The sequence below is a fragment of the Amborella trichopoda genome, chromosome 10, assembly GCF_054954075.1.
Source record: "Amborella trichopoda isolate Santa Cruz 75 chromosome 10, AtrichopodaSantaCruz75HAP2 v2.0, whole genome shotgun sequence".
Taxonomy (NCBI): domain Eukaryota; kingdom Viridiplantae; phylum Streptophyta; class Magnoliopsida; order Amborellales; family Amborellaceae; genus Amborella; species Amborella trichopoda.
In genome coordinates this window covers 31,653,591-31,675,031 of record NC_142345.1, presented here as the reverse complement: position 1 = coordinate 31,675,031, position 21,441 = coordinate 31,653,591, and the positions used below count along the sequence as shown (strand labels likewise).

The 21,441-nt window shown below is 38.5% G+C and overlaps 1 protein-coding gene and 1 long non-coding RNA gene across 8 annotated transcripts; one reads left to right on the top strand and one right to left on the bottom strand.

Moving 5' to 3' along the window:
• Positions 1-344: 344 nt before the first annotated feature.
• Positions 345-17,031, top strand: LOC18429794 (2-methylpropanoate--CoA ligase CCL4). 7 transcript variants are annotated; one of them, XR_016041941.1, is made up of 5 exons: positions 345-804; positions 1,045-2,516; positions 3,004-3,235; positions 4,682-4,960; positions 16,760-17,031. XR_016041941.1 is itself a non-coding variant. In XM_088848724.1 (3 exons), exons 1-2 carry the CDS (start codon positions 607-609, stop codon positions 2,497-2,499), a joined length of 1,653 nt encoding a protein of 550 aa, XP_088704850.1. In that variant the 5' UTR covers positions 345-606; the 3' UTR covers positions 2,500-2,516; positions 16,760-17,031. The 7 variants fall into 7 exon arrangements, 4 of the variants coding, with proteins under 4 accessions (XP_088704850.1, XP_011621782.2, XP_020520297.2 ...); XR_016041940.1 differs by lacking the exon at positions 3,004-3,235; XR_016041942.1 differs by lacking the exon at positions 4,682-4,960.
• A 668-nt stretch (positions 17,032-17,699) lies between these two features.
• On the bottom strand, positions 17,700-20,572 carry LOC148780150 (uncharacterized). Its single transcript, XR_016041833.1, has 2 exons — positions 18,833-20,572; positions 17,700-18,304 (listed from the first exon to the last, which is right to left on the bottom strand). It is a non-coding gene; the product is annotated as an uncharacterized LOC148780150 (long non-coding RNA).
• Between the last annotated feature and the right edge of the window lie 869 nt (positions 20,573-21,441).

Here is a 21,441-nt window from a genome sequence, read left to right as displayed (position 1 = left end):
TAATGTATGGGTTTAGCATTTATGTGATCAAAATTGTAAAAAGAAGAAAGAAAAACACAATTAGGGGGCTAATGGTTCCAAAGTGTTAAACTTGAGGGGATAAAAGGGATTTGGCGATTTCAACGGGTTAATAAGAATGAAAATTTTAAGGAGGGGGTAGAGGTAATTTTCCCAAATTTAAAATAATTTTTTTAAAAAAAATTCCTATCCATTGAATAGGAATCTTTAGGCGTGGAGGTTAATCGTAAATATCAACTTCTGTGAATCCTCAAGACTGGGTTCCGGTCAAGGGGCCGCATGGGGGTCGGTCATTATAAAATGTTTTATCCATTTCCTTTTAATCCACCGCTTCCAACTGAGAAACGGAAACAGGGCTCTATGGTTTCTTCATAAGAGAGGGAGATTTAAGAGAGAGAAAGAGAGAGATTTAAGAGAGAGACAAAGAGAGAGGAGAGAGATGTTTAAGGGAGAGGAAAGAGAGAGAAGACTCATTTGTTAAAGCTTGAAAAAGATGGAGAGTTGACTTATTACACCTCATTACTGTTACCAGTGCCATTATCGGAGAAACATCTGCTTGAACACAGAAGGAGAGAGAGAGAGGGGGTCATGGAGCAATTGAAGCCAAGCGATGCCAACTCTGTGGCTCTGACGCCCGTCAGATTCCTGGATCGTGCGGCCACCGTTTACCCTGACTCCACCTCCATCGTCTACAACCGCACCCGCTTCACCTGGTCCCAAACGCTCGATCGGTGCACCCGCCTCGCCTCCTCTCTTTCCTCTCTCGGCATCTCCAAAGGCCACGTCGTGAGCACCAAATCAATAAACCCACTTTCCGATTGCCGGCTTTTCTTTCTCTCTCATAAATTCCCAGTTTCCGATTGCCCTGTTTCTCTCACTATTTCTAATTTCCAAATTACTCAGTTTTTTCAATTTACGTCTCTCTCTCTCTGCAATTCACATATCACTGCGCTTTTCAAGTTTTCACTTTTCAATTGCTGTCTGTGGAATTCACAGATCTCTCATGGCTTATTCTCTCCCTAACAGGTCTCTGTGATGGTGCCCAACATCCCGGCCATGTATGAGCTTCACTTCGCGGTGCCGATGAGCGGTGCGGTGCTGAACACCATCAACATCAGGCTCGATGCTCGCACTGTATCAGTCCTCTTCCGACACAGCGAAGCGAAGCTGGTCTTTGTTGACTGCTCCCTCCTCCCCCTTGTCCGTGAAGCGATCTCCCAGCTCTCCTCCCCTCCCCGAATTGTCGTCATCGAAGACGAATATGACGATGCAGGAACGGGTGTGGAAGTGGAAGGATCGGCCCTTACATATGAGGGGCTGGTGCAGCAGGGAGACCCTGCGTTCAAGTGGGTTGAGCCGCAGTCGGACTGGGACCCGATGGTGCTGAATTACACGTCCGGGACAACATCGGCTCCGAAGGGTGTGGTCCACTGCCATCGCGGCCTCTTCACAATGACCATAGCCTCGTTGATCGATTGGTGTGTGCCCGGTCAGCCGGTTTATCTGTGGACGCTCCCGATGTTCCATGCGAATGGGTGGAGCTTCCCGTGGGGCATCGCGGCCATGGGCGGGACAAATGTCTGCCTCCGCCGCTTCGACCCCGCCTCAGTCTACAACGCCATCACAGAGCACAGGGTCACCCACATGTGCGGGGCGCCGGTTGTCCTCAACATGCTTTCCAACGCCCCTGCCAAGCTCCAGCACACCGTCAACATTTTAACCGCCGGAGCGCCTCCCCCGGCTGCAGTGCTTGCCCGCACTGAGGCCCTCGGCTTCACAGTCAGCCATGGGTACGGCCTCACAGAGACTGCAGGACTTGCGACGTCCTGCGTCTGGAGAGGGGAATGGGATAAGCTACCGGGGATGGAGCGTGCACGGCTCAAGGCACGGCAGGGGGTGCGCACAGTAGCCATGACAGAGGCCGATGTGCTCGATCGCCAGACAATGACGAGCGTGCCACGAGACGGTGCCCATCTCGGGGAGATCGCACTGAGAGGCTCGTGCGTGATGCTCGGGTACCTCAAGGACCCCGAGGCGACCGCCAAGTGTTTGGTTAACGGCTGGTTTCTCACCGGAGATGTGGGGGTGATGCACCCGGACGGGTACATAGAGATCAAGGACAGGTCTAAGGATGTAATCATAACAGGGGGCGAGAACGTGAGCAGTGTTCAGGTGGAGTCGGTGCTCTACGAGCATCCATCAGTGGAGGAGGCAGCGGTGGTGGCGAGGCCCGACGAGTTTTGGGGCGAGACTCCATGTGCTTTCGTGAAGGCGAGGACCCAGACGCAGGAAGTAGGGGAGAAGGAGGTGGTGGCCTTCTGCCGGGGGAGGATGCCCCATTATATGGTCCCCAAAACTGTTGTCTTTGTGCCGGAATTGCCAAAGACCTCGACAGGGAAGATTCAGAAGTTTTTGTTGAGGGAGAAGGCCAAGGCCATGGGCTCTGCCTCCTATTCTTCCTCTACTCTCAGTCGCATGTAGCAGTAGCATTCGCCTGTGTAAGTTTATTGCTCGTAGATGGATAAAATAACAAAACAAATAAATAATAATAATAATAATGGAAGATTGTTGCTCAAAAATTTCAGTGAAAATAAGATTGTTGTTAAAAAATTTCAGTGAAAATTAGTTGAGTTTAGTGAATTTTCATTGCTAGTCTCTGTTGTGTATACTGATTGTGGCTTTGAGCAATTGGTGTTTTAATGTTGTACTGGATTTCACTAGTTTGGAGTAATTTACTCTTCCAGTCATACTTGAAATTTTGCTAAATTTGATGTAGTTCCTAGTATTTTAAAAAGCCATGGCTAGGCTCAACTCTGAATACAGTTCGATGGAAAGGCGTTTTAGTCCAAAAATTGTGACTTTCAATTAATTCCATTGTTCGTGCCACGAAATTTGTGGCTCAAAACTATCTTTTGGGATTTCAGTTTAAAAGACTTTTTCAATAATTGTTTTGGAAGATACATCCAAAGGAAAAATCATTGGCAGGGGCTCATCAAGGGAGAGACAGGTGAGGGTGCATCAAGGTACTGGAGATGATGGTGCAGAGAAATGAAAATGAACATGCTAGATTGTCAGGTTCTACTAAAATAAAATTTGACTCCTATAGTAGCTTCTGAGTATGATGCTATTAGCAATGGGCGAGTGCTTGATGGTCCTCAACCCAAACCCAATGATACCAGCTTTTTCAATGAAGAAAAGCTAGTGGAAAATCATAAAGGTATGGACTCTGTGTCCCCATTTGAATATGTAACAAGTTACCCATGTTTCGAGCTCACTATTTCGTTTCCCATCACTTAGAGAGACACATATTAGTGGTAATAATCTGACATATTAGTGCAATAAACCAGTATTTATAGAGATACAATTCCTATCTTTTAATAAATAAATCTTACCACAATAATAATCCCACAAAAAAAAAACTCAAAATAGGAAACTTAATATATTCTAATATATAAGATAGAAACTCAACATTTGGTTTCTATAACTGTCAATACTCCCTCTTAAGTTGATGCGTAGATATCAATTGAGCTTAACTTGGATAGTATCTGATGGAACTTTGTCTTTGCAATAGTTTTGATAAACATATTTGCAAGTTATCCTTCACTTCAAACATAAGGAGTGCTAATAATTTTGTACTGAATAAATTCTCTCACAAAAGTGACAATCAACTTCTGGATTGGAGGCTATATGCATAGCTGTTTGATTATGTGATAACATATCTATTGAATTGACCGTTGGGAATCCCATATCTCGAAGTAGGTATTTTAGCCACATCAATTCACTTGTAGTTGAAGCCGTAGCTATGTATTCGGCCTTGCACTGGATCGAGCAACTACATTTTGCTTCTTGCTTTTCCAAGTAATTAAATTTCTTCCGATCAATGTACAATAACCAGTAGTTGACCTCCTATCAATTGGACTATTTGCCCAATCAGCATCAGAATAACCAATAATATTAGTACGACCATTCGGTTTCAACCAAACGCTTATACCGGGTGACGATTTAAGATATCTAAGAATCCTATCAACGACCTCCATATGACATGATCTATGAGCATGCATAAGTTGGCTTACAAGACTAATCGCATACATTATATCTAATCGTGTCACATTCAAACAAATGAATATGCCCACAAGTATTTGAAAGCAGCCCACATCTTCAAGAAGTTTTCCATTTGTTAACTCTATAAGTTTGGGTAAACCCTTTGGCCACCAACCTGGCTTTATGTCTCTCAACAGACCTATCACTATTGTATTTGATTTTATAATTGCTTTTTTCTCTTTAGGTAGCTTGACAATATCCCAAGTATAGTTCTTGTTATGTGTTTGAAGTTCATAGTTCATGGCCTTCCTCCACCATTATTTTGAGGCATTTTTGTTTCATATTTTTCATTATTAGCAACCGAAGAAGATTTTCTCAACACTTTCTTCAAAAGTTTTAAAATCAAGATTCATGATTTTCGTCATAGTTATGTATTCAAGTTTAGATTTTTTAAAGAGAATGAGAAACAACTTTCGATCAAACAAGATAATTGAATCCATTTAAAAAAACAATGGTAAGTTTTATGCTTGAGTTATTTTTTGAATATGCGATTATAAAGAAATAACAAGAACTATAAGATGAAGAATTCCAGTTTTTCTCACTAGAAATTGCTAATTTACAGGATGAGGCAACAAGTCCGCATCAATATTTTGGTCAACTTGAGTGTGCACGGAAAGCAACCTTTTGCATTAAAAATTTGCGCATCAAAGCCCTCAATGCAAAAACCCTCGACGTCTTCCAAGTGCACATCAACGTCCTCAATTTGTAAATTATTTTCCTGGAGGTTTCTTTGCCTCTAGGAAAATCACGGAAATAATAGAGAGAAGAAGCACCGAAGAACAATAAGGAACTTGTCCGAGATTTCAAGAGACGAAAGAAGCACTGCATAAGGAAAAGAGGGGTTTGTAATTGAGGCACCTTCTGGATATAAGAATTGGCAATCATTTATATATATATATATATATATATATATATATATATATATATATATATATATAGGAAAAGGTTTATCTAAATAATCAAGGATACAACCTTATAATGTTGAACTACAGATGCACCTCTAAAATCCATTGGAAAAGGTAGTTTTAATGTTGAAAAACCCTTGATTGATCATCATCGACATGTATGACCATGAAAAATAAAAAGATTTTAAGTTTCAAAAATAGTGCATTTTACAACATATTATCTACACCGTCCATTTTCAAGATTTTCATATGTTTATAGATCTACTTGATTTTAATCTTTTTTGAAATTTTAAATTTTATAATTAGATATAAAAATAGATTTTGAGATAATCCTAAGAACATTTTACATATAAGAACATTTTACATATATACCATGATAAAATTTGAAGGTGCACCTTACCTCTACAACTACAGATGCATTTGTATGCCAATTGCACCTATATATATCGACTGTGATCTTCTACACAAGTCTCAAGACTTTTGCTCTGATACCATGTTGAAGTTGCAATAAACGAAATAGAGACAAAAATAGAGAAAATAGATCAACACACATACATGTGGTTCGGTAATGGTGCCTATATTCCCATAAGGTAAACTAGTATTTCATTTATAGGGATTACTCTGGTTTACCAGAGATTTATAAAATTACATTTCTTGTCTTTTAGGAAACAAATATCATCACAATAGTAATCCCACAAAAAAAGAAACTAAAAATAGAAAACTTAATATCTTGTAATATACAAAATAGGAACTCAATATTTGGTTTGTATAATTGTCAACATAATCAATGTCGGGGGTGATAACTGTGATTATAAGCTTGCTCTCAAATGGAGCTCTCTATGGTTTGGCGTGAGAATAAGAGGTTGGGGAAACTGGGTGAGAGAGAGAGGTTGAGAGAGAAAAAGTGGGGAACACAAGAAAGAGAGAGAAAGAGAGAAGTATGGGGAATATCATATGAAAAGAGACAAAAGATGGAGTTTAGAAAATGAATATTTTTATCAAATTTGTTTGGGCTAAAAATAAAGGTCTAAAGTGGGTAAAGTCAATCTAGGAGGTTAGAAGATATAGCATCTAGGTTTTCTATGAGGCAAGATAGGTTTTGAAACATTGGGTCAACTAAGAAATTAAACCTAAAAATATGGAGTATGGAGATATTTTCCCCTTTTTTTTTGAGGGAGCGATTAAGTTGGAAAGACATGCCCTACCCATTTTTTCAAATAGTAGTAGTTTAGAGATTAGTTTTTGGAAGTGTTAGTGAGATGATATTAGTGGGAATGAAAATCACAGCGTGATGATTAGGATGTAGGGGTGCTACACTACGACCCCAGCCCCTTTCCTTTATGTGGTCTTTCTATGTTGGTATTTTAATGCCATGTTCCCATATTTTTTTAACATTTATATATTTTAATAGTTTATAAGTTTTAAATGGATGAGGTGGGGCTTCCCTCAACAAGGACATGTACATTCTCTTTCTCTGTCGTTAACATAAGCTTTTTCTCTCTTATAAGTGCTCGTACTCTCTCTCTTGTATGGAGAAAAGAGAGGAGAGAAGAAGACACATGTTGCACCTATGGGCTTCTCTCTCTCTAAGCTTCCTAATTCCAACATTACAAAGAGATAATGAAGATATTTGTAGCACTACCTCACGTGAGTTTTAGATAACAACACCATTATATTAATGATTTATTTTATGAAGTGCAAGTGTTATATGTGTTTTTATTTCCCAAACGATATTAAATGGCTGTTATTTTATCAATTGGATGATTTTTGTTACGAGAGAAATGTTTATAGATATTGAATTATGTTTCCAATCGATGTTGAGTGATATTATATCAATTGGAAGATTAATATGTAGTGAGAGAGAGAAGTTTGTGATCCTAATCAATGCTTTTATTATACCCGACTGGATGATGATTTTTGTAGTGAGAAAAAATTATGTTACCAATTATATATGTGCTTCTATTTCCCATATGATGTTAAACTATTTCTATTTTTAATTGATATTGATAAGATTGGAATATTAATCTGTATTGAGAGAGAGGTGTTTGTGATCCTAATCGATGCTTGTATTATACCAATTGGATGATGGTTTTTGTAGTGAGAGAGAAAATTTTGTTTTCAAATGATGTTTGTAGTTTTATTCCGATTAGAAAGACATATCAAGTTTATAAACTGCAGTTTTGTATGGGTCTCATGAGTGCATAACTTAGGGACTCAAGAATTGTATTTCGATTTGGTTGTATCTTGGGAGTGTACTTGCAGGACCCGTTTGCACTTTAGAATTTTACTGAGAAAAATGCATTTAATACTTCAAAGAAAGTGAGCTTTTCTCATGCCTCTAGATCCCCAGAATTTGGTCCCAGTTATATAAGAGTTTATATCCACCATGGTGTATAGTCAACCGCGGTGAGACCCCAAACAACCATTCGAAGTGTTAAACGTGGTTTACTTCTGGAGATGTCTATTGCTAAGTCGCTAAACTTTAAGAACCAGGACTGTGTAAGGCCAAATCAGTTTTGATAATGTATGGCTTTTAAGATGACTTTCAATTTCTTGGAAGATTGCAAGTAGGGTAATGTATAGACCAACGGTGTCTACTTGCTAGTCATGTATTTGTTGATTTTGTGGTTGACTTGGTCAGCCGTAGATTTCTGCAGGCTTTGAAAGTAGTCAAGGCCCCAGACCTAGATTGATCGATGAACATATTTTCTTATGAACTTCAATGCTAGTATAGTAAGGGGCCTACTATTTAATGGGTGGACTCCAATGCCACCAAACATGTTTTCAATATTGAAGCATGTTTTTGAGGCCTATAGAAATGATGGGGGTCATATTGTCTTATATAAGGATTACCCCATCGCTGCGAAGGTAATTGATAAAGGCATTTGAATTAAAATTCATGTTCGATGAGGTACTTGCTTTTTAAACTTGTACGTTGCCCTCGAAATCTAGAGATATTTTGTCAAATTTAGGATTTACGCATCAGTAAGCATGTTTTGTATGAGATTTGTGGTTACCTTTTACTGTGGACGAATTGGATAGATATATCAGTAACCCAGGCTAAGGGCATTGGGATGTGATCTATAGGGTCCTGAGATATTTCAAAGGGACTACAGATCCTGACCTACATAATGTAGGTGGTCCATTGTATTAAAATATATAGTGATACTTCTGGATTCTAATTAATCTATAACTTTCATATATATCTCCACTTGTGGTGGTGGTATATTTTTGAGCTTCCAAGAGGTAGACTTGCATCTCCAAATGATCGGAGAAAATTGACATGAAACCCATAGTGACAGGCTAAATGATTAAGGATTTGATGGTAGACATAGCTCCTATTCAAGGCGCATGCTTGCAGTCTCAAATAGTGTGTCTGTGAAGCTTTTGTATACTAATCGAAAGGTAAGGGATCCATTTTGCAAAATTCAATACTACTTGCTTGAAGCACAATTAGTTGATATTTTTTCTTGAGGATGGAGTCATAAAGTACTCCATATCTATTATACCCTAGGACTTGGTATAATATTAATAAAAGATCTTGCAAGGCACCAAGTCTGAAAGATGAGGGATAGGATTGAACCCAAATGTATAATTCTAACTCGTTCAACTTTAACTCTAGACTCCTACACAACTCTGCATGAGATATACATACCCATGTCTACCTTATTTACCATGCTTAACACTAAAGAAGAGTTATATGTTAGTCAAGTAACATGTCCTCTTCCTCCTTAAAATTCGGTCTTGTCCTCAAGACCAAAATCTGTAAATTGTTTCATCATGGCCTCTAGGACTTCCCACATAGCTTCTACAGGTGACATTCCCTTCCAATGGATGAGAATTTGTTCTTTCCTTTTGTTAACTCTCTTATCAAATGACGGCTTGTGGCTTGGGATGGAAAATATCGTCGTCTTCTCGAACTATTGGAAGTTCACTCTGGACTGGAATGCCTTCACCCACACTTTTCTTCATCAAGGATACATGGAATACCAGGTGAAAGAATGATTACTTGGGCAAATCTAACTTATATGCGATGGCCCCAATTTTCGTGACAATCATATATGGCCCATAATACCTTGGGGATAGCTTGAGATTTTTTCTCAGGGCTAACGTGGACTGCCTATAAGGTTGAAGTCTAAGATAAACCCAATCTCCTTCTTCAAGTTATCTCTCCCTGTGATAATTGTCATACACCTTTTTCATGCGATTTTGAGCCTCCTTAAGAGTGGCCAGTAATTCCTTAATCATGAGGTCCCTATCAAGCAATTGTCTCTCAATGGTTTCAACTCAAGCGGTGCCCAGAACGTATGTTAGCAAGGATGGTAGTGGCTTGCCATAAACCACTTCAAATAGAGTTGTTTTGATCACCGAGGGTCAGCTAGTGTTGTAACAATACTCTGCCCAGGATAATCACTTGCGCCATTCCTTAAGATTTGAATCAGAGAAACAGATCGAATACATTTCCAATGTATGGTTAACAACTTCGCTTTGGCCATCCGTTTAAGGGTGGTAAGCAGAGCTATAATTAAAATTTGTACCATTAAGTTGAAACAGCTCTAATAAAAAATTTCTAGTGAATGTGTGATCACAGTCACATATGATGTTTCTTGCCATTCCATGCAATTTGAACACTTGATCAAAGAAGACTTGTGCAACTCCCATGGCTGTGTATGGGTGAGATGAGAGAATAAAGCATGCATATTTTGATAATCTGTCAACAACCACCAGAACGACATATTTTCCCTTAGAGGCTGGTAACCCCTTGACGAAATCCATCAAGATGTCCTCCCATGTTTGGAGTGGAATTGGCAATGGCTGGAGTAGCCCAGCAGGAGATACTTGCTCCATCTTATGGCACTGACATGTGTCACACTAGGCAATAAAGTTCCTAATTTTAGTCCTCATGCTTGACCAATAAAAACTGGTTTTTTTCATTTGGAAGGTTTTATTATAACCCTCATGTGCGCTACTGTGGAGTTGGGCAATGATATCTTCAATTAGGGACGAATTTTAAGCAAGATAAATTCTTTCCTTAAAAAAGATAAGCCCCTCCTTAAAGTCCCATGGGCCCACTGCTTCATCATTCTATATTCGTTGAACCAACTTTTGCAAACCTGGGTGTGAAGTGATCTCCTCCTTAACCGCAGCTACCCAATCGGGTACTGGTTGAGAAATAACAGCCAACTTTCCTTCCTTATCTTCGTTATTTTCTCCATATTCTTCTCTTCTAGACAAGGCATCAACCACAACACTCTCCCTTTCTTTTTTATATTCAATAACAAAATCATAGCTCATCAACTTGTAAAGCCACCTCTGTTGTATTGAAGAAGTTATTTTTTTGGCCCATAAATACTACAGACTGCGTTGATATGTCCTTACTATAAATTGTCGCTCCAACAGATATGAATGTCATTTTTTGCATTGCCAGCACCAGCGTCAACATTTCCTTTTCATAGGTGGATAATAGCAGGTTTTTTCCTTGCAAGGCGTGGCTATAAAATGCTATTGGCCTTTCTTGCATTAATACAACTCCTACACATGAGCCACTAGCGTCGCATTCCATAATAAACCTCTTTGAGAAATCAGGTATGGCTAATACGGGAGCCTTAGTCATAGCTTCCTTTAATTTTTGAAACGACTCCTCCGCCACTAGGGTCCACTTGAATGAATATTTCTTGAGCATGCTAGCAAGTGGTCTGCCTATCTTACCAAAATTTTGAATAACTTTTTGGTAATAGCCTGTTAGATCAAGAAATCCTCTCATAGACTTTGGCGTTTTAGGCTTAGGCCAACTCAGCATTGCAGAGACCTTATCCGGATCAACCGCCACTCATGTGCTAGATATTATATAGCCGAGGTAGTGTACCTCATTTTGGCCAAATTGACACTTCTCTTTCTTGACAAACAACTTGTTAACTCGTAAAATGACCAATGTCATTTCTAAATACTTAAAATGTTCTTCCCATGATGCACTATATATTAAAATATCATCAAAAAATACTAATATGAATTTCCTTAAATGATTTTGGAATACCTGATTCATCAGGGATTGAAAGGTTGACGGGCGTTGGTGAAACCGAAAGGCATCACCAAGAATTCATAGTGACATGGTGCATCTGAAACATTGTTTTTACTGTATCTTCGGGCACTACTCGAATCTGATGGTATGCAGATCGTAAGTCAAGCTTTGAAAATATCTGTGTTTCATTCAACTCGTCCAATAACTCATCAATTACTGGAATCGGAAACCGATCCTTGATTGTGATCTTGTTAAGGGCACGATAGTCTATGCACATCCTCCAAGATCCATCGTACTTCTTAAGAAGAATACGGACTATTCCTGGGTCGGATTACCCCGTGGTGAGCATCTCAATCATTAATTTTTCAATCTCCACCTTTTTGTATGGGTATCGATAGGCCTTGACACACAGATGCCCACTCCCCGCCACCAAGGGAATTTTGTGATCATGGGAACGTGGAGGTGGAAGATCCTTGGGTATACATTATGGAGTTTCTTCAAAATTTGTTGCAACCGAGGAGGTTGAACCACCGCCTTGGGCGTAGACCGTAGAGTTCCCAATGTATACAACTGTAATAATATGCCCTGCTTGTTTTTTTCTTTGCTTCAAGGCTGAACACTGGGTCTCCAATAACCTTATCATTAGAAGCGGTGACTCCCTTGAGAATCATTCTTTTTCTTTCTATATTAAATTTTATCAATAGCCTTACAAAGTCCCATACAATTGGGCCAAGTGTTTGTAACCATTGTGCCCCTAAACCATGTCATAGCCTTCTAATGATAGTAAATAGAAGACCACATAAACTGGGACATCTTGCAATATCAACTTAACGTTCAAGCACTTACCCGATTCTAGGAAGTAACACTGTGGCTGATACACGACATATGATGTCATTAAGTCGCATTGTTTTAGGTGCTCTTACACCAGAAATAACATGTAAAGAGATCTCCGGCCCCTCAGGGAACTCTTTAGCAACAACTTCTTCCTGGTCTGTTGCAACGTTGCTATCTTCTTCTGCATAAGGCCTCAATTTAAAAACAACTTCTTACATCAGTGCCCTGGCACAAATTTCTCGTTACAATTATAGCACAACCCTTCGCATGTGTCATCTGTCGAATTGGAAGCGTAAGACCAATGTTGGTTGCAGCCTTGCTGGTTATGATGGACTTCTTCCCATCAGACGTTGGAACAACTCGTCGTTGCGAGAAATTGAAGGCCTATTACAAACGAGCAAGTCTGATAGCAGTCGATAAGGTTGTAGGGTGCCCTGCTAACATGTCTGCCTTGATGTTGTCCTTTAAACCGCTGATGAAATAGTTGACTTGGTAGTTAGGAGGAAGATACCCCACCTTAGTGAGCAACTTTCAAATTGAGTCTGGTAATCTCGAACAGTTACAACTTGTTGCAACTTAGCTAATTCTCTAAAGAAATCTTGGAATTAGGTGGGACCATACCTAACATGCAACCCGTCATAAAATGTTTGCCAAATCATTTCACCTCCTTCTTGTTTGAATAGCTGGTACCACAGTTGAGCATCACCCTCCGAATGGAATGATGCAAGAGCCACACGTTCTTCCTCTGGTGTTTGATGGAACTGGAAGAATTGCTCCACCCTGCAAGTCCAATTCGTCGTGTCTTCTTCACCATTAAAGCAGGAAAAATCGAGTTTAACAAGCCTTGGAGCAAAGGCTGTTGCAATCCATTTGACGGTTTCCATTGGTGTTCTCAGGTCGTACTCTATAGTTCTAGAGTCGAGCCCTTGACCTCTCTCCTACTTCAAGTTCAGTATTGGCTAGACTTTTCGAACAGCTCGTTAAGCATGTTCAATATCTGCTACTTCAAGTTCAGTATTAACTAAGCTTTTCGAACAGCTCGTTAAGCTTGTTCATTATCTGCTGCTATCCAATATTGAGAGAGCTCATAACATCTTTAACCTTCTCCACCTGCTGATCCATTGCTCTAATACCATAATGGTATGTATTGAGAAGAGTTCTTCTTGTTCTTCGATGTACCTATTTTGCTAATGCAGCAGAAAACGAGAATAACTAATGACTAACGAGTAAAATAGGTTTAATGGAGGAAACCTGGCCTTGTTTAACACATAAGTGTTGGTTGGGATTCAAAAAACCTCCTCGCCTAAAAGATTACTTCTAATGAAATACTCAAGTCCCGTTTGATTACAAGAAAATAGCCAAAATATCAACTTCTACTAACTATTCATGTACATCTAGTCGATAAACCATAACCCACTTAAACGACACAATAAACAACCCCTATAGAATCGGACAACCCAAAGACTCGTTCAACTTTAACTCTAGACTCCTACACGATTCTGCATGAGATATACATACCCATGCCTACCTTCTTTACCATGCTAAACATTAAAGAAGAGTTACATGTTAGGCATGTAACACATTTTGTTCTTGCATTAGTGTGAATTGTTGGTGGAGTGATCTCGTAGTTGTCAGTGACCTATCTAGATTGCCTAGAGACCGTGATATTACGGCACCGATGAGTTAGTATTTAGCATGTTGTAACTTAGTATTGGATCATCAGTGTTGGAACAGAACGACAGAGGATTGACTCGATGAGGTATAGTTGTGGACCGTAAGTGAGATCAGATCGGATTATTCAAATTGCCAATTTTTGGGATGCGTGTGTGGATGGAGAGATAGTTTCTAGTATTATAATCATATTTCACTCAACAGAAACAATTGAATTGTCTGGAAACCTAAAATAAAAGTTCTTTTATTTTATAAGGACTTTTTATACGTTTGTAAAAGGGACGAAAGTGCAAGCCCAAAGATGTGTTAGATGAAGACTCCAAGAAGTTTGATATAAAAGCTATTAAGACAATCTGACAATTGCTAAACATGTTTTATACTATTGTGTTAAGCGAGACAATTGTCAAGTCTCAGTACACGAAGGTATAAAATATGTACGAGAGATAAAAGTCCTTAAGGAATTATTAATTAAAAAGGTAGTGAATCTAAGGTGCGTGTGATAACTTTCACTACTATTTCTCAGGGGAAATCCCTGCTGCTGATTTTGTTAGATTTTGGGAGGCAGGGAAAATTGATAGCCTAAAAGCTAGAACTCTATTTGATAAACGATGGTGCTAGTAATTTTACCTGTTTGGCATTAAGAAAGTTTTTAGAAACTGCTTGTTTAAGTGTTCATTATGTATTTCATTGATCTAATATGTGAATTGCATATCTAGAATTACATTTTCTTGCTACAACTCATTTACTTCATTTCTTATTCAATAAGGTTCCTTCCATCAATCCAGTATAACACCAAAATATGTAAATAGATTCGAGGAGAACTTTTTGATTGTAGACACCCCGATCTCGATCAAGGAAACCATGTGAAGCTGAAATCCACTGACGTAGCTACCCTGAAAACCTGAACAAACCATAATCGACCACAAACCACACCCGAAACATCCAGACCACCTGCCAGAGTTTGGAACACTGAAGAACGCCCTTGAAAACCGATCCAAGTAGTTCGGAGCCAAGGGCTACCTGTTTGGATGCAACAAGAAAGTAAACAGTTCCAATGACATTGGGAACTTTGTCAACTACAATCCCAACTCCATCAAGAGAACTATTGTTCGAATCATTGAATTAGGCTTGACAACTCATAATAGTGAATGCCTGGGGATGTGGAAGATAATGGGCAGAAAATGGAGGCAACGAACTTACCATTTATGTCGATGGAATTGGCAAAGTTGTCGAGATCTAATGGTTCAAATCAGCCGTTAAATAGCCTAACAATCTGGATGTACGGACTAACACGTCAGGTGGCAGTTCAACGATGACGCTGACAACTTCAGTAATGCTGTCGCCTTTGGATTCATCGAATGAAACATCAAATCAACCTGACATTGGGATGAGAGTGCCCAATGGTTGTTGGCCGTGATGCGGCTGGCACATGCGCCGACGCGGTTGCCAACAACGCCAACCTTTGATTAGCCGGTTACCGCTCGAAAAAAGCCTAGAGAAGGACACATGGCAGTTTCTAATGGACGAAGGTCTCAATGACATCAACGACATTGCCAACTCTATTGAATCACTGACATCTCACCCCCAAAATTACACTGTACTATAAGATCATGGATTTCTTAAGCATTAATTATGCAGACCATAATTAATTCTATGGTGTCGCGTATGACAAGTGTCTTTTAGTTGTTGCCAACCTCGTAATAATCTGAACGGCCCAGATTTAATCTCAAGTTTCAATGGTGATTAAGGGACCTATTTGCCTATAAATAAGGGGCATTTTCTCGACTTAAAAGAACCAAATTTTGACACAATGTGCCCATGCTCTGCCACACTTACCCCAAACCTTATTCAACCAAAAACCGAACCCTAATCCCTGAACTTTTACGACCTAGACTTGACATTTCCCAAACCAAAGAGGACCCAAATAACTCGACATTTCGGACATGTACTTTGGGTCATTTCTTACCTCGTTCGGCAAAACCCCAAAGGATCGGAGAAGTCGTGCGATTGTCGGCTTTGAACCGGCACCGAGTATGGGTACTAGGTGTGGGGTCTAGCCTAAGGTATTCTTTCGTATGTTTCTTTTGTTATTTTATTTCTTTATTCTGCTTTCAAAATTCTTTAGAAATCCCCCACTTTTCTCACTCTGAGTTCAAAACCCTCTTCGAACTTCAAAATTCAAGCATGTTGGAAGCCGATTGCCGGCCATCCAAAAAATATATTCCAATTACTTAATTAATACATGTTTTCTGCATTGTGAGAAGCAACGAGCATCTAAAAAACATAAAACAACAACATTTTGTTTTCATCGGTGGGGCATGGTGATCTAGAATTATTATTTTTTAGCTAGATAACACATGTTTTCGTTAGTTATTTGTGTGGTAGTATTGAATATTAATATTCTTGGCATTGTGAGAAGCAACAAGCATCTAAAAACCAGAAAAGGACAACATTTTGTTTTCCTCAATGGGCATGGTGATTTAGAAATACTACTTTTTTGCTAGATAACACAATTTTTGGCTGGTTATTTGTGTTGTAGTATCTGATATTAATATTCTCTGCATTGCAACAAGCATCTGAAAAATAGAAAATAACAATATTTTATTTTCATCACTGGATATGGTGATCTAGAAGTATTATTTTTGTGAGAAGCTATAAGCATTACTTATATTTTGTGTTTGCTCTTCTATGCTTACCATTTTCGCTCAAATTTGGAAATCACTTGGGATATCACTAGCTTTACTTGTGTCAAATTGCATCATTGAGATATCACTTGAGATATCATTGGGCCAGAATGTGTGGCCCCGGCACAAGGGGTTCGACACATGGCTTCCCGCTATTAATTTGGCATTCTAATTCCCTGTTTAGTTGATTTAATTCCCTGGAATTTTGTTTGGAGCAATTGTATATTGTATTTAAGCTTTGGGGCATGGTTTATGTAATTTGTGCTATGAAAGTGTAATGCATAAGCTAGTCATGCTTTATATGTAATTGCCCCATAAGGGGTTGGTATTGAGTTTATTTACTGTGGTTTTACAAGGCTAAAAATGGTTGTAATTGTTATTTAAATTACTGTAACGTATTCACTCGGTTTGGTTTTAAGCAAGTGGCTTATTAAAGGTATCAATTTCAGCTTGAAAATTTGCTTCAGTCCTTGTACCCACTATCAATTGAGATATACTCAAATGAAGTTTATTTGTTTTTCTTGTAGGACATACTAGAGGTGCACCAGCCCGGGTTGTGGGATAAAGAAGAAGTCCTTGACAAGAGCATAACTTGCTCCATGTCTGTGACCAAAATTCACTAAGGAAAAAAAGGCCAAGACTGTTATGTGACTAATTCATTTTTGTGGTGCCATGGTTCTTCTATGTTATTCATGAAAACTCTATTTTTAATATTTATTTAATGGTCACCAAGCAAATTCGTATGTACTTATTGTTCGACTTTCATGAGTATGTATTTATTGTTTGACTTTTGATTGTCTAAGCAAAGATATGGAACCCCACCATAGTAGAAATAGGCACAAGAGAGCACGAGCATGTGAATTGTGTGCTATGGCTGTTCATAATCTCTTTATTTTCCAATTGCTCCTGATCAAGTAATTGCAACATTTGAGAACTTGGTGCAAATGGAGAGATCCTTGGGAAGTCTATCGTATATGCACCAATTCTGCATAGAAATCATACGTCCTATTTATTTTGATCTCAACATTTTAATCACTATGGGTCATTGTCTTCTAGTTTTAATTTAAGGCAAGTGGCTCTAAACTCTAATAATCTACTATAACAAGAGTTCAATGCAACCATTTGTTTATATGGCAATAAAGATTCGGCCATTTTGACAGAATGGGCAAACCAAGTATTGTGGCAAATGAAGTCATAAAAATACCAGGTCTGTACAAACAACAAAAGTCAAAGAGAATTCCTACAATGCATTACAGATGTGGCTTTTATAAGCACAACCTGAAAATATTGGTTCTTAAATGTCATTTTTGGCAGAATGGGCATACAAAGTTTTGTGGCAAAGAAGATTGATATGCAGTTACCATTTGGCTATAGTACAATTAGCCCTGTGATGGGATGGATATAAGCTTACCTCGCCAAATACAAAGCAAATAAGAGAATACAAAGCAAATAAGAGAGAGAGAGAGAGACCTGGAAAAAAAGCAATATCATAGTATACTGTTTCTTGAATTACAAGACCTCCACTCCATTTCCGTCAAACTTTTTAGAAGTAGTTAAAACAAAAATAAATGCATTCGTTATACATAATATATACATATATATAAATTGTTGTATACACATCAACAATTCGATTTTGAATGATCATCAGCTTGGGTGTGACCATGGGATGTTCTTGCGATACTTGTGATTGATCCTCAGGTTCACATTGTAGCTCAAACCTTCTACATATTCATCACACTAATGAAAAAAAGTACACCCTAGACAACGATAGTACATTCTTTCAGGATTGGCTGGAGAATTTGATATAATTGAGTTACATGGTAAGTGGCAATGCAGACATGTGAGACATGGATATCCTCCATTGTTTGTGGAAGCTGATGACATCCTGGTTTCAAAGGGCTTGACCTACATCCAATTTTCAGGTTCTGTGGGCTTCCAGTGTACGTCAATAAACAATGAACAGCACACAATTCCGTAAAGAAGCAGAATTATGTCAATGAATAGTTTTCCTCAAGGAAACATGTGTGCACATCCATGAGCATATGACAATAATGTTTCACAGTTCCTGATCACTAACAGTAGAGAAAAGGCATGTGAGAGCAAAAAAAATGCATCCTTCTTCATTCCACTACAATAGTAAGTGACAAACACAAACTGAGGAATTGAAATATACACAAATCACAGCAGGACACAAAAGAGATGTGATGAAATGTCCATAAAAGTTGAATGCAAGAGAATCTCCAAAAGCTATGAAATTTTCAAATAAGAAAGAAAAACAACCCTTTATGTTTGATAGAGAGAACATGAATTTGATGTACTAAGCCCTAATTTTTCCCAAAGACTGCATTCCCAATTCAAACATCTGCCTTGGATCTTAAATGATTTGCGAGTTGGAGAAAATCATATTGAGAAGGAGATTAATCATGAAATTTCAAAGGAATTCTTCATTTAACAACTCATTAATGTCTACTAAAATAAACATTGCACGTATAATATGACACTTAAAATGAAAAAAAAGGTTTCAAGCAACGTAAAGAACAAGATTCTTATATCTCCAATGAAAAGAATAACTACGACAGTCGATATTATTCAAAACTCACTGGAATAAGAGACTTTATCCAATCTTGGATCGGGCTCCCAGATATATATGGATCCCCATTGAAGTAGTCCGGAACAATTACAAAGTATCCAGCAGTTGCAACTTTTTCAGCAAGCCTTGTACAAACTCAAACCATGATTGAAGTGTGAAGATATTTATTTCATGTATGAATAAGAAACACAATGAAAGTTGTGATGGAAGAGAACATGATGATAAATGGAAAAAATGAATAATATTTTATCAATTATTCCTGGAAAACTGAGAATAAACCAAGATTTTTAAAACACATAATAAAATTTATCCTACAAAATCTGAGAATAAGCTGCAAAGATCTTATCTTGAACAAAATCATTTGAATGAAGAAAAATCACTTGATATCTCAGAGAAATATGGCAGGAAAACATATTTTCATGGGTTTTGCAGCTATGAACAACATTTTCGTCCTATACAGAACCACAAATTTTTTAAAATCCCTAATTTAAAATAGCCCCCAGCAGAAAACCCAATATGAAACCCTGTAAAACCTAGTTTTAGAAAGCACCCTAAACCTTAACATTACGTTGTAATTGAGAGAGAGAGAGAGAGAGAGAGAGAGAGAGGTACGGCCCTAGGTTATACGGGTCCTGATAAATTTATGGGGGGACAGAGAAAGGAAGGTAAACGATGGTTTAAAATTTAAACGGGTCTTGAGATTTACAGTGATCTGTAGGGTCTCACGCCACTATTTGTGGCAGTGTCCTATAAGATCACTACTCTTCAAGTAATTCACCTAGATCTTGGATTCAGACTTTTCACCAGTAACATTTTATTCTCATATTCAGACTTTTCACCAGTAACATTTTATTCTCATATTCAGGGGCTAGAGTGCTTCTTGATCAAACAATCTCAGAGGAATCATCCAACTCTATTGTTTTCGAAAACAATTTGAAGAAATTTTGAAAAACAAGGATACGTTGTGAAACAGACACCCGTAGTGAGTTACAATCTTAACAAAGAAATTAAGGTCTTTAAATCAAAAGACACAAACTCTGAAAAAAAATTTAGAGGGGAGGATTTTTTAAAAAATGACGCGGTCATTAGTTTTAGCTCGTACAACCATTGAGAGGCTAATAAAAGGAAATAAAGATTGAATAACCTTGGGCTGATCTTGACTAACAAGTTTGGCAAAAAAACTTGCAAAACTGGTTGCTTGCATATGGATGACAAAGAAAGACCCCTTGGGCTACTATTGGTGGTTAGACCTCTGGGATTGACCTTGGTTAGCTGGGTACAAATTATTTTCCCTTTTTTAAAATTTTAACGGTTTTTTACCCATATGCTGGCAAGTTCTAGGCTCAACCTGAGCTCAGGAACATGTGCAGTAAAACATTTGAAAGTTTAGATATCTAAAAAGGGGAAGTTGAAGAATTCAAAAAGATTTACTGTTTAATTGCAATACTTGGTAAGCACCAATGGTTGCTTTGGCTGGTCAGCAAATGGGGAAAAAAAGCACGGAGTGCATTGATGAGCAATGGCCATTGATGATTGGGTGTTATCCTTTGTTGTAGTGGAGCCCATAGAGGAGTTAAAGTCTCCTAGTGTTTCTCACCACTGTCCCAATTAGGTCTCACCAGGGCTATGAAAATCCATGCTTGAGTCACCAAGACCGATTCCCAATTCGACTTATCAGAATTGACAGTTCTCAATATTTGATGTGTAAAGAAAAACCCATTAAAAACCTGGGGAAATAGGGTGACCTCAGGCTTTCCTATAGATTGATCGGTTTGAACCAGGGGTTCTTGGTCCAAACCGACAATTTTTAAAACAGTAGATCCTACATAGGGTGAAACATTTCCAAGTTTTTCTCCATATAGTTCCAATAGTCTTAGATTTTTCCAGGTGATTGAAGATAGATGATGCAATGCTTGCTTTGGCTCCCCACGTCGGTTTGAAAAGGGTAACGAGTATCGCCAATGATAGGCTTATAGCCGAAGCACTCAGTTCAGTGCAGATGTGGGCAATGGAGTACTTTGAACCAAATATCAAACGCTATGTTTATATGCGTTTGAAGAAGTGAAAAACAAAAACATAACAAAGCAAGTATGGGGCAAACAAGAATGGTGGTTCACCTGAACATGCAAGAATTGACATGGTTCACCCACACGGGTTATGTCTGTCATAAGCCACAAGTGGTTCATCCTTTCGGACTGCATCCACCGTAGAGGGAAATAATGACTTCCTAGATGCCATTTCCTTTTTCAAGAGGGTTTTGACATCTACTGCTAATGGTTTTAACCATGTTCATCATTTTTTGGCAAGGTCTGGCTCTTGGCCACTTGAGAGCCTCAGCAGGAACCAATATTTAACAGCGGTTAAATTTTGGTTAGGAACCGATCTAAGCGATTAAAATTGCACCTGTGGGTTGGGCAGTTTACGTATATTGTATACTTTAATATTAGTACAAGGTTAATAGTTAAAAAAAAAAGAAAAACGGCAGTCACAGGTACGTTCCTTAACGAGAGCCAAACTGGGAAATTGTTCTTAGCCATAATCAAAACTTTTGAACAGAGCTGAATCAAAGAGTGTAAGATGGCCCTTCTCTGTCATAAAACTTTAGTTTCCAAAAACAGC

Bases quoted from the DNA above. Each gene is read 5' to 3' on its own strand.
- LOC18429794 (XM_088848724.1), top strand. From the start codon at position 607: ATGGAGCAATTGAAGCCAAGCGATGCCAACTCTGTGGCTCTGACGCCC. The intron at 805-1,044 runs GTGAGCACCAAA...TCTCCCTAACAG, and splicing joins GCATCTCCAAAGGCCACGTC to GTCTCTGTGATGGTGCCCAA.